This window comes from Mauremys mutica, chromosome 19, assembly GCF_020497125.1.
Source record: "Mauremys mutica isolate MM-2020 ecotype Southern chromosome 19, ASM2049712v1, whole genome shotgun sequence".
NCBI lineage: Eukaryota > Metazoa > Chordata > Testudines > Geoemydidae > Mauremys > Mauremys mutica.
In genome coordinates this window covers 22,760,964-22,774,545 of record NC_059090.1, presented here as the reverse complement: position 1 = coordinate 22,774,545, position 13,582 = coordinate 22,760,964, and the positions used below count along the sequence as shown (strand labels likewise).

The window sequence follows — 13,582 nt, the reverse complement described above, 5'->3', positions numbered from 1 at the left end:
TCATGGACCATACAGCAAGCGGAAATTCCTAGGAACTGGTAGGAAACAGGTGCAGCCTGCTGGTATTTGCAGCATGAACAAAATCATGTGTTTTTCCTAAGTAGAGTCTGAACTGACGTCTTTGATCAATTACATTGGTGTGAACATGTAATTTTTCTTTTTAATTCATGCCCAAGACAAAGCCGAGTGACTCTTTGTCCACCTCTCTGTCTGTGTTTGAAGCACAGGTCTGTATTGCTGATATTGTTTTGTATTGTAGTAGGGTCTATGCAGACCCTGAGGGCTTGGCTACACTGGAGAGTTGCAGCACTGGTGGAGGCTTTACAGCGCTGCAACTTAGTAACTGTCCACACCTGCAAGGCACATCCAGCGCTGCAACTCCCTGCCTGCAGCGCTGTCTGTACACCTGGTCTGCTTGGGGTATAACGAGTGCAGCGCTGGTGATGCAGCGCTGCTCGTTAAGTGTGGCCACACACTTAGTGAAACAGTCCCTGCCCTGAGGAACTTATCATCTAAATAGACAAGAGAGACAAAGGATGGAAGAAAGGAAGGATTATCCTCATTTTATAGAGCAGGACCTGAGACGGAGTGTGATTTGCCTAGGGTCTCTCTGGAAGTCTCTGGCAGAGCCAGAGATTGAAGCCAGGGTGCCTGGGTCCTAGTCCAGTGTCTTGACCCTAGGAAAAGGTTGACCCATCGCTATCGAATGGCTGTTGGATGTGGCCTGTGTGAAATGATCCCCATAGGTCAGAGTTTGTGGGGCAGCATGGGGGAAGCTTGCATTGGTGCTGCCTCCACTGTACTTGTTCTGGGTACAGCTTGTCAATCCAGCACCTTTCACCAGCCCTGAATTCTCTTTACAAGTCGAAAACGTAAAACAAACCAGGCCTCCTTTGCTCTCCATTTTTAGCCCTGAGGCTTTCACTCTCTGTAGATCATGTGAACCACTGTTCAGTCACTCCAAGCTCTGCTCAACAAATTGGGTGTTTTCATGTCAGTCGTGGGCTGTAGGAAATCCAGTCTGTCAGCCTGTGCAATTTGTATCCTGCGAAAAGGAGGCAGCTCATGCTCGCGCTCTGGAGTGTCTCCCAGAGCCTGGTGGCCATGCACTGCTCTGCTCTCAAATAAAATGCTCTGGTTGGCTTGGTTGTTAGTGCAGGAAATTGTAAAGCAAGGTAATTGGGGTTGCTTAATTGGTAACGTAAATGGTTTGTACTGCTGCCTGGTGGGGGGAGGGGAGCAGGGTAACAGGAGGTCAGGATGGAACCATGCGGTGGTTGAGGATGGAGTGTTAATGGGATTAGGTATGCTGGAAGGGAGAAAGATATTTGAATCTGGCTCTAGCTAGGATGAACCTAGTTTACACTAAAAAGAACAGGAGTACTTGTGGCACCGAGACTAACAAATTTATTTGAGCATTAGCTTTCGTGGGCTACAACTCACTTAACTGGATGCATAGAATGGAGCATATAGTAAGGAGATATATATACATACAGAGAACATGAAAAGGTGGGGGGTTGCCCTACCCACTCTAAGAGGCTAATTAATTAAGATGAGCTATTATCAGCAGGAGAAAAAAAAACTTTTGTAGTGATAATCAAGATGGCCCATTTCAGACAGTTTGACAAGAAGGTGTGAGGATACTTAACATGGGGAAATAGATTCAATGTGTGTAATTGTTTACACTGGGATTCCTGCCACCCATATAGCTGCATTGGTAGATACTCCTAGTATAGACAGGGTTTACGTGAGGGCAGCGTGATTTGCACCAGGCAGCATTCCAAATTGGGATGAGCTGCACCAGTGTAACTCACATCTATCCTAAGGATGTGCAGTGTTTGAAATCACAGCGTGGACAAGGCCTGAGTTGGTGAGTTGAATGATTTTTGGCAATGGGATGATTTTAAAAGAGAATTTTAGGCGGAACATCAAAGGAAATGACTTGACAGTGAGATTGTGGTGGAAGCATGGAAGATGACTGAGATTGTGGTGGTCCAAGGCTTGTCACTTGAGGACATTTAAAACTAGACTGGACAAACCACTAAAAAGGTATAGGGAACAACCCTGCACTAGCTCAGGAGATCATCTAGAAAAGCCTACACTAATTGTTCTCTTCCACCTTTGATCTTTAAATAGTTGTTTTGTTTGTCAATCACAAAATGAACAATATTCTGGGTGCAAACTTGCAGGCAGACACATGAGTCTTCTGTGACTCTCTTCATGCTCACCATCCAGCAGCTGCTTTGCAAAAATGATGGCATTGCCAGTTGACTTATGAATCACATTTGCAGGGATGCTGATGGGACTAGGGAGCCGAATCAGAGGTAGGCCAAAGGAGACAATACAAATAGCAGTGGGGGCTTTTTTAATTCTTTCATTTAGGGTTTTTTAGCTGACAAGCCCACATTGGTGGGAGAAAGTCTGATAGTGGAACATGGCGCTGGAAAGGAAGCTCCCAGCAAGAGCTGCTGAGGCATGCATTATTTGATTGTAATTCCTGTGTGGAATAAGAGACTGTTTACAGTGCTGATTTCAGCTGGCCTGTGTCTTCACAAGGGTTTGGGGGGGGAGGGGAGTAGGGAGAGCACCACCATGCCACACAGAGGGTACCTTTGGCTGCTTAGTGCCCAATACACACACAGCAATAGGAACATCTTGATCATCGTCAATGGACTCCTCATCGGGTGTATTTCTAGTGGGGTCCTGCAGGGATCAGTTCTCAGCCCTATTCCATTGAACATTTTTATCAATGACCTGGAAGAAAACATGAAATCATCACTGGTCAAGTTCACAGATGACACAGAAATTAGGGGAGTGGCTGATAATGAAGAGGACAGGTCACTGATACAGAGCGATCTGGATCGCTTGCTAAGTGTAAGTAACCAGTAGGCATTTTTAATATGGCTAAATGCAAAAGTATGACTGTAGAGGAGGGGGACTCTATCCTGGGGAGCAGTGACTCTGAAAAAGCTTTGGGGATTGTGGTGGATAATCAGCTGAACATGAGCTCCCAATGCAATGCGATGGTCACAAGAGTTAATGCGATCCTTGGATGCATAAAAGGGAATCTTGAGCGGGAATAGAGACGTTATTTTATCTCTGTATTTGGCACTGGTGTGACTGTTGCTGGAATACTGTGTCCAGTTCTGGTGGTCACAATTCAAGAAGGAAGTAGATAAATTGGAGAGGGTTCAGAGAAGAGACACAAACGTGATTCAAGGATTTGATAACATGCCTTATAAAGATAGACTAAAAGAGCTCAATATATTTAGTTTAAGAAAGAGAAGGTTAAGGGGTGACTTGATCACAGTCTATAAGTACCTGCAGAGGGAACAAATATTTAATAATGGGCTTTTTAGGCTAGCAGAGAAAGGTCTAACACTATCCAATGATTGGAAGTTGAAGCTACATGAATTCAGAGTGCAAATAAGACATAGTTTTTAGCAGTGAAGATAATTAATTACCAAGACCTGTGGTGGATCCACCATAACTGACAAGTTTAAAATCAAGATTGGATGTTTTTCTAAAAGATCTGCTCTAGGAATTATTTTGGGGAGGTTCTGTGGCCTGTGCTATAGAGGAGGTCAGACTATATGATCGCCCTATTCCCTTCTGGCCTTGGAATCTATGAATCATTTTCATTGATCTTGTATATTGCACTTTACAGGTGCAAATGCCTCCTCCTCTGTTTATTAATGCTCTAGGAGGAAATCTCTATCTCTTGTACTTCTTTTTGCAATTGTTTTTCAGAGAGAAATAACTAGCAACACAGTAAAAAAATAATGTATCCAAACCCACATATTCAGCTCTCTATCCTTCCAAACTCAGTCCTCCAGCAGGCATAATTTGCCTTGAGAAGTCTCCCTTTCTACCTAGAGAAATGTCATGCCCCCCGTTCTATTTGGATTAAGGAGGTTCAGCTACACAAGGAGATAGTGGAGAGTTGTGAAGGCAGTTGGAGAAGTCCTTCCCTTCTGAGCTAAGCTTGAATTGGAAGGACAGACATTAACTGGATTTGAATTGACAGGGCGAGGGCATGGTCCGTTGTCCTGCAGCGCCCACCTGCTGCGTGCAACATCCGGGTGGCCCCCTTGCACTTGTAAATCCATTAGGGCACAATGTACAAGCTGTGAGTTAGCATTAGGAGTGAGGACGTGGGGAGGGCATTCATCTCACAGCACTGACTGAGAATGAAGTGTCATGAACAATTGAGGATGTCTTGACATCCTGGAACCAATCCACAGGACAGAGGTGGAGCTAGCCTGTGTTCTCCAGCTCCCGGAGCCATAGTAGTTTTTCCAGCAGAGCAATACCTGTACGTTTCTCAAACAGACCTCTCAGTATTTCAGCTGATGGCCCTGTAATGAGAGACCAACAGGAATTGAGCTCATGTCTGTCTGTCTGTCTTCCATTGGAGAGAAAAATTATGATCCCTGTCCAAATAGCACATGCAGGAGAGCGGAGGAAGAGAGGATTGGATTTGTTGTTAGTGAAGAACTAAACTTGTATTGCATTGCTGGCAAGAAGTCCCACCCCAGCAATTCTCAACCTGTAGTTTATGACTTATGAATCCCCTCCGCAGTTGTTTTCTGTTGTGTGAGGGGGAAGGTGGATTACAAGTTTCTCCCATTCCCTGTTTCCGGTCTCGTGCTGAAACATTTTTGCCAATTATAATGCTCTTGCTTTACTTCTTGAAGTCACTCATGTTGGACAATGAGCCTACACTGGTCAGTTTCACTTCCTGATTCTTGGTAATCTCTCATTTCTGTTGTGTTTGGATTGTAGATGTTGCAGGGAGCAGTTTAACTCCAAACAGAAAAACTTTTCCATGTTAGGTTCTGTAAACCACGACTGATTGTGGGGATTAAACTAACAGACAATGTGCCTTTAAACAATTCTAAGATTTATCAGTATAATTGTGCTCCTAGGGGGGAAATGTTTTATTTTAATTTTTAATTTACAGTATCACTTCTCTGTAAGAGGAATTTAGAGGAATTTAACCTGCCCCACCCACAGTCTCCAAGTACCAAATTAATTTATTTATCTGCTCACTAGAAACTACTACCAATATACTGACTTCCCCAAAGAAAAAAACTAAACCCAGCTGCACTGAAGTATGTCCAGTTGTCAGGGTGGTGGAAAACAGGATCTTTTAAGGGGCCTTCAGAGGAAATTAACAAGACTCTGAAGGCACTGCCTCCAAAGGAGAATTTGAAGGAAATGTTGCATTGCTTTTCATTTAATGGAAAGCAGCAGCACTCCATATTGGGAACACATTCTCATTATTGTTGACAGATCTGCTCTTGAGTTTTTAAATTAACTTTGTCTGCTTGAATTTCCCAGGGTTAGGGCAGAAGCCTGGGTTGCAGTAAATATGATGATATTGCCTGGGCAAATGGCTCTCAGAGCATTCATCTGACTTGGATGAAGACAAGCAAAACTCTTTATCCTAATATGGTTTGAGGAGTGGAATCTAGCACAGTTTCACTCAGATAACATGACAGTGAAGACACCCTCATTATGGATACCAGTTGCCATAGTGGGCTGCCGCTAACCAAGTTCAAGTGGGAACAAATCTCATGCTTGGGGTTCTGCATGCACTGAAAGCAGTTTCATGTTATGTTTGTCAGTGGTAACCATCCCTGCCCAGACTTTGCACTAGTGAGTTAATGCATCCTACGCAGATACCAGGGCTGAGAAGTCAGTCGACATGACCAAAAATAGCACCCTGCAGCTGTTAGTGGAGGGGGAGATTCCCATTCCTACTAGCATGCCAGTGGGGAGAATGAGAGTCCTCTTTCTCCTTGAGACCCAAGCCAGTTGGTTTTATTCAGTCTCTAGCCCGGTAGGTTTATAACCTGTCCCTTGGCCATTATGTGCTTTAGAACAGAGAAGTTTCCTGCTGTGCGGGTGTTTAGTTTAACACCTGTGATCTGATTTTTGTGTCCAACTCCAATGTTCTCCCATGTACTTCATGCTGGTCCATTTCCAGCTCACCAAGATGGAGGAAACAAGCGAGCAAATGATTAGTGACTGCAGTAGCACAGCAACCAAGAGCAATACTTTGCCCTCCCATAATGCCTCAAGTCTGAGGCTTTCCAGTCACCTTACCAACAATAGTTAATGAAGCAGCAGATCACTCCACAATGTTCGTTCTGTTTGACAGATGGGGACTGAGGCTCTGAAACGTTAAGTGATTTGTATGTAAAGTCAAACTTGAGTCAGAATTTGAACTCAGGTCCTGGTTTCCGAGCTCCTGCCAATTAAATCCATTGATGACTTTGTGTTATGGATCAGATTACATAACCGGTAACTTGGTTTTCCACCGGAACTGTTCTGTTAAGCTCCTGTACAAGGTACTAGGCTAAGTTACCTCTAAGCTATCCAGGGCTGCACAGGTGCGGAGAGGCACCTCCCCCCAGGTCCCAGCCCAGGAGCTGCCACTCTCCCCGGGGCTCGGGCTGCTGTGGCAAGAGAGGGCTGGGGGGAGTTCTCTCTCCCCGCCGCAGTCCCGGGGCAGCCTGCACCCCAAACCACTCATCTCCGGCCCCAGCTGGAGCCCTCAAACCCCCCCCCCACACCTCAGCCCTGAGCCTGCTCCCTGAACCCCTCATCCCTGGCCCCACCCCAGAGCCCTCACCCCCAGCTGGAGCCATCACTCCCCCACATCCCAACCCTATGCCCCAGCTCTGAGCCCCCTTCCACACACAAACCCCTCATCCCCGGCCCTGCCCCAGAGCCTGCACCCCCAGCCAGAGCCCTGACCTCCCCACCCACCTCCCAACTTTCTGCCCTAGCCCTGAGCCCCCTTCTGGACCCCAAACCCCTCATCCCCGGCCCAACCCCTGAGTCCCCTCCCACACTCCGAACCCCTCGGCCCTATCCCCGCCACACATCACCTCCATATTGATGCATATAACTAAATTCATTATGCACATGGATGAAAAAATTAGAGGGAACATTGGTACCAGGTATATTTCTGTATAAACTGGTCACTCTATGTCAGTGGTGTCTTGAGAAGAGAATGCTTCCGCAGCTCCTATTCCAACTGGCTTTCTGTGCGGAGTAGATTGTTTAACTTACCAGGAGTACAGTGTGAATCGGGAGTGAGGAGCAGTCTGAAAGGATCAGCTGATTTCAGACTGAAAAGTCTAGATTAATTCCACATCTGTGTTAGGTTTGGCTTGATCCTGCAGATTTGCAACAGCTGTTGGGAAGTGTAGCAAAGAATCCCCTCTTTAAATGCATGATCAAATCCTCAGAGCAAGAAGCATGTTATTTCAGTGTAATTCTCCTCCAGACAGGAAAAGCTGCATTTAAAAGTTGCTGAGGCAGCGTTCTCCTGCAGCATCCTCTGATCTTCCTGTGGTTTCTGATTAGCTCACATTTGGCTTTCCATCCACCATGCTTAGCGCAATAGATGGTCCTTTCAGGGGCGATTGTTCACCTACTTGTACTGTGACTGCCTTTTCTTTCTCTTTCATTTGCCTTACTGTGTGGATCACAAATGCCAAATTGCTCAGAATAAATTTAGCCAACTTCTCATGTCAGCAGGCCAGAGGAGACCCTTTGCCAGTAATTGGAGTCTGCCTGTGCCACGTTGACAGCCTTGTAGAGACAGTCAGTTAGAGGCTAGGACTTCGCCAAGCTCTGTGCTTTCACTTTGCACAGGTGCGTGCAAACGTTGGCTTCAGGTCTAGCTCTTCCCTTCAGTTTCAGGCCACATTGGTGACTTGCTTGGATCTAAGGGCTAGTCTACACTTACCGTCCGGGTCGACGCGGTGAGTTCGACTTCTCGGAGTTCAAACTATCGTGTCTGATCTAGACGCGATAGTTCGAACTCCGGAAGCGCCGCGGTCGACTCCGGTACTCCACCACTGCAAACGGCGGTGGCGGAGTCGACCTTGGAGTCGCGGAGTTCGACCCCGCCGCGTCTGGACGGGTGAGTAGTTCGAATTAGGGTACTTCGAATTCAGCTATGCTATTCACGTAGCTGAATTTGCGTACCCTAATTCGAACCCCCTTTTTAGTGTAGACCAGGCCTAAGAGGGAATTTCCATAACATGAAACACGTTGCGGCCATTCTCGCCTTTAATACAGCTGTGTGGCCTGCTGATGCTACAGGATCCCAGCACTCCATGTTCTGTCTTCAGCCAAGCAGCTTCAAGACAGAGCATGACATGCTGGGGACCTGTCATCTCTGTCGGCTTCATTTTTGTATGACAGGCATTGTTCAAAGGCTGCACAAATTAAAATTCCAGATACTTCACTATGAGGTTAATTAACCATTGGAGCAATTTACCAAGGGATGTGATGCATTCTCCCATCACTGGCATCTTTAAATCAGGATTGAAAGTATTTCTTAAAGCTCTAGCTCAGCCAGAAGATATGGGCTTGATGCAGGAATCACTGGGTAAAATACTCTGGTCCATGTTATGCAGGAAATCAGACTAGGTGATCACAGTGAGCCCTTCTGGTCTTACATCTCTCAATCTATGTTACTGGTCTATAGCAAATGCTGATCGGTCCTCGGTTTTCCTGTAGTGCCCATCCACCTCTGTAGTGTCTAGTACTGATGGAATCTCTTTGCTGTCCTTGTATTTCCAGATGTTTCACTATGATTTTAACAACGAAAGTTTCCAACCACCAAAGGGCTGTTTATAAGTTTGGGTAGTTGTAAGGTTAAAAGCTGAGGCTGTCTGGCACTTTCTAAGGCCACTGTTCCCTTTCAACTCTGAACAGAACACAGAATATTCTTCTTTGTACAAAGGGGGGGGGATCTGTCCCGTTCTTCAAGTGGAGAGGAGAGAATTTGAATGACAGAAATAAGCAGTAAATGAAAAAAAAACAATTTCCTATCAAGGTCATGTACTTTCGGAACAGACCTGCCGTAAAATGAGCCATTCGTCTGATCTGCTTTGGAAAGCAGAGTGTGATTGAAAGAGCTCATTGCCATGGGAATGGCGGTAAACCTTGGCAATCATCCTTCAGTGCATGCGTTTTTCATTTCCAATCAGCTTTCCCAATGCACAGGAGAATCATCAAATCAAACTGCTCAGACTTTGAACAGCGCATTCATGTACTTTCTAATACAGACATCCACATTAATACGGCTAGTGCTTGGAGACCACTAATTTGCTATTCAAGCCTTTCATAACTGCGTTTATATGACAGCACATTCCGGTATTCTTAAATGCAATTGTCTTGTTTGTTCATCCGTGTCTCATGCTGCATTTAAATTATAGCCCAACTAATAGTCTGGACTTATATAGCTGTTTGTCAAGGGATTTATTTATTATTATCACCACAGAGCTCTTCACCAATCTGAGCTGTTTAAACTTCACAGACTGCTGCATTGAGGCAGGTAAGCAGAGCTGTGCAAAATGTTCTCAGCCCACACTGAACAGGGTGTGAAATTTACCAGGTTTCAGCTTCTTTTACAGCTGGGTTTTAGCACCACCCAGCTTTGATGAGGTTCACAGATGTTTGGAGTGGATGAGGGACTGATGGATGATTTTGAGTTGAAGCTATGTGCATTCAACTCAACATGAAAGTCAGCCATTGTGACTGGTTTTTCTTATTTTGCTTGAGATTTGTGCATAACTGAGCTGGATCCAGTGGGTCTGCACTTAATGCCCAGCTCTACCATAACAGTGACCTGAGTTTAAGTGCCAGGCTCAATCCCTTCTTCCCCCTTTGGCCTTGTAGCCTGGGCAGCCCTAGAACCTCAGGTTGCTCCGCAGTGATACCTTTGGTTATTTATACAGCACCCACAGATGTGCAGGACATGTAAACCCTGTCGATTATACATGGCTGAGTTAGGAGCACTGTTGGTTGGGCATAATGTAGAGACTGCTACCGCCATTCCTTCAGAAAGGAAAGCTGCCGCAGCATACTGTAGGGCCTTGAGGGGAGTCTGCTGCATATGGCAAAGACACGACAAAATAGAGTAAAATGTGAGCAGCTGTTTACAGAGAGCTCTCCAGCTACTTTCTGTAACCTCTTTCTTGTTTGCCACACCCTCTTAGATCCTTGTAAAGATCCCTTTAAACTTCACAAACTTGGATTTACTTTCTGTGTTTTGAACCAAACTCAGTTTAACACGGCTGACGTACATTTAGCAAAGTCTTTGCAGCTTTTGTGGCCAAATCCATTTAGCTTGTGCATCAGCATCATCAATGATGCCAGCTTAGCCCTGGGAATAGTGTGTATTAGGAAACTGGTGCTAGCAGGGGCAGCACCAGGCATTGTTTTCTGTAGGTCCTAATAAATGGAGATTTAAAAGAAAAAAAACCATTATGAATCTGTATATGCACCTTTTTTAGATATTTGTGACCTAGAGGACTTTGATCATCAAACAAGTTTCAGGTAGGATAAATTGTGATAGCCTTGTCAAGTCTCTCAAAACACAATAACCTAGACAGAATATAGATTTTTGCCCAGGAACAAGTTCCAGAAGAGCGATTTAGATACTGGCATTAAAACCTAAATGTCTCTATGACTCGTCTCCTTAGCTTGAGTGTCTTTAAGCATATAAAAAGCTAGATCACCCAGTTCATTCTGGCTGGAGGTTGCATCCTTTTCCCATGCCCTTCATCTGTCTTGTCCACTAGATTGTAAACTCTTCAGGGCTGGGATTGTCTCTTAGCACAATACAGAGTCTTCAGCATCTCCATCATACAGTACTTAACACAATGGCGGCCCAGTTTCAACTGAGACTTGTGAGTATTACTCTGATATAAATAAAATAAGAAGATGGATCAGAATACAAAAGCATGTGCTTTGAGGTTTATTCTGGATCCATTAGTTTGCTTTGCAAAATAACTGAGCATAAAGTATCAGAAGCAGTGGAATTGTGAGTTTTATTAACATTGAGGCTCCATTCTGCTGTTCTTCCATTGCGGTTTTTTGTTCTCCACTGGCCCAAATGAATGTCATAAATATCTATGGCGCCAGGGAGAGTTTGCAGCACATTATTTGATGATGTGGGAAACTAATGATTCATTTCCTTCCCTCCCCTCCCCTCTGTCCTCTCTGGTTCTGTGTTGTGATCTGATTGCATTTAAGAGGTTGATAATTCATCACCAGGCTGTTTAGATTGAAGTGCCTTGGAAAAATGTAAGTGAACTGCTCAGATTGGAATGTTTTAGGTACTCGAAGCTCTGAGATCAGCTCCTCAGACCACAGCCTTTCCTGGCTTTTAGTTACGGTTGAAAATGCATTGGAGTGGTTACAGAAGGCTTTCCAAGCCTCATGTACACCTGCAAGTTATGCCTTGCCAGTAGCTATCTTCCTCTTTCTATAGTTCCTTCTAGTGCTGGTGTTTTTTAGAACTCAGAATTTATTTATTTGTACGTGCAGAAATATGATGCCAGACGAGAAGTGTGTGACCCCAGGTGTGTTTCATTTATTGGCGTTGGATGAAGTTAAGTTGTTTGGGGACCTCTAGTCTGCTAATGAAGGTGGCCAGAACGCAACAGGGTCTAGGCAGAATCATCGCTCCACGTTTCTGGATGTCAGCTGTGTTTTCAGTGTGAACATGTCTTGGGCATGGACTGGAGATTAGTGTAATAATGAATGGTGAGGAAGCAGCTGAAACAGGATTGCCTCATAATGGTGGTGGTAGCATATCCCACATACAGTGCCTTCCAGTCAGAGATCTCAAAGTGCTCCACAAGGGGGGAAACAGAGGCACTGGGAGATTAACTCCTGTGTCCCAGGTCACATAGCAAGTGCATGGCGGAACTGGGAATAGAATGCAAACTTAGCTCATGGCCCTGGGCACCAACCGAGTGAAACAAGGAAGTTCCGGTCAACACGATGCCGTTTTCTTTTGCGGTCACCAGGCTAGAAGTAGCTGGGCTCCTGTGTGAGACCTTTGGATGCTCTGCTGCAAACTGCCGCTCTGTCGTCTTCTGCTTCTTTCTGATCGCTGGCCTGTAAGGTGCTGCTGCTGCTCAAAAGTATTAATGGTCAAGCTCCTTAGAGTTTACCTCTTCTTCTCCCTTCCTCTCTCTTTTACAGCTAAAACTATGGAACAAATACAGAGTCTCCAACATTCCATCGCTGATATTTATAGATGCTTCCACGGGGAAGGTTGTGTGCAGAAACGGCTTGCTGGTGATCCGGGATGACCCAGAAGGTAAGACCTGGAGCACTGCACACCCATATGATGGCTGACAGTCTGCTTCTCTTTTAGCTCCCTTTCCAAAGTGTGCCTGGAAGCAAAAAATGGAAACAAATGAAGATCATCAGATTTACCTCATCAAAGCACTGGATTATTTTCAGCATGAAATTCCCTGCATTGTTCCCATTAGAGTTAGGGTTTCATTTTTTAACGAACAAAGACATCCCTTCTAGGTTTGCTGTCTGAAGTGCAAACGAGGAAAAAGTTGGATGAAATGAAACGCTGCAGTAAGCATTTCACTGGGGGGACATAGGCAGACAAACTGAGGATCCACCTTTTTCATAACTTAAGATCTGTGCTGCTCTCGTCTAGTGAGTGGTGCGAATATTAGTAACACCACACAGGCTGAGACAGAACAGTTCCCTTGGTACTTACAGATGGTGCCTAAAAGAAGCTACAGTTTTCTTTTCTAAATCATACCACGCGGCGTGTTTATACCAGACCTCGCCTTCTCTGAATCGGCAAGTGATGAAAACAAACATTGCTGCACATATTTGTAGTCCCTACACAAAATGAAAGCGGGGCACCTGCCTGCCCACCTTTGACCCTTCAGCATATGTGCCTCCGCATTCCAGACGGTTGTCATTTCCCCAGTGCAGGAGTGACAGATCCTGAAAACAAGCCCCTAGGTGTAATGTAGGGGGCGGGAGCTGTGCAGAATGACCGGCTAAGTATAATTTGTGGTCTAAGCCATCTGGTAATGTTTCTTTAGCTCTGGCTGAATTGACGGGCTGATTATTCTGGGAATTGGCAGCAGGAATAGTCAGAATATATAGACGCTTTTTTCAGGTGGGCAAGGAAACCTGTGTGTCCATTATCCAGCCTTAAAGCTAGGGACAAAGCAGCCCTGTGCAAGGGAAATGAAAATGATGACAGCTTTAAGGAAACCTGCTGCTGTTCCTAAAAGACAAAGACTGAGGTGGGAGTTGAGCTGCAGTAACCGAGGCTACATCAGCTGCTTCTCAGTGGTTTTTAAATGGTAGCTGTTCAAGAAGCAGAGTGGCTGCGAGGAGCGGGATGGGCAGATTGACCTGTTCTCTAAAAGATGAACAGTCAGAGTACATGGCCTGCGCCCCAGCCATGGGCAGAGAGAACCGACCCTGCAGAGCTCTGCCAAACTCATTTAAAAGGGAAGAATGAAGCAGACTGCAGCAGTGACCCGGCCGCCCAAAGCAGTACTATTTGCATTGTTCCCAGAGAGCATTCTGACATCTCGAGACTGGGTGAATGCGTGCAAACGCGCTTTGCGGCTTAGAAGCCACAGGGATCCCTAAGGGTCAGATCCTGCCCCTCTGTGGGCACCGAGGGTCCTAACCAGAGTAGAAAGCGGTGCAGTTGTGGGGGGCAGGGAAGAGGATACCGAGAGCCTACGTAGGAGATGTGGATCCTCTGCAC

At 45.5% G+C, this 13,582-nt stretch overlaps 1 protein-coding gene across 1 annotated transcript in view; it reads left to right on the top strand.

Annotated features, from left to right (window-relative positions):
- Positions 1-13,582, top strand: part of NXN (nucleoredoxin) — a 100,738-nt gene that overhangs the window by 51,634 nt on the left and 35,522 nt on the right. The window contains exon 2 of the mRNA XM_044993372.1: positions 12,025-12,142. Within this exon, the coding sequence (XP_044849307.1) occupies positions 12,025-12,142 (118 nt within the window). The remainder of the gene's footprint in view (positions 1-12,024; positions 12,143-13,582) is intronic.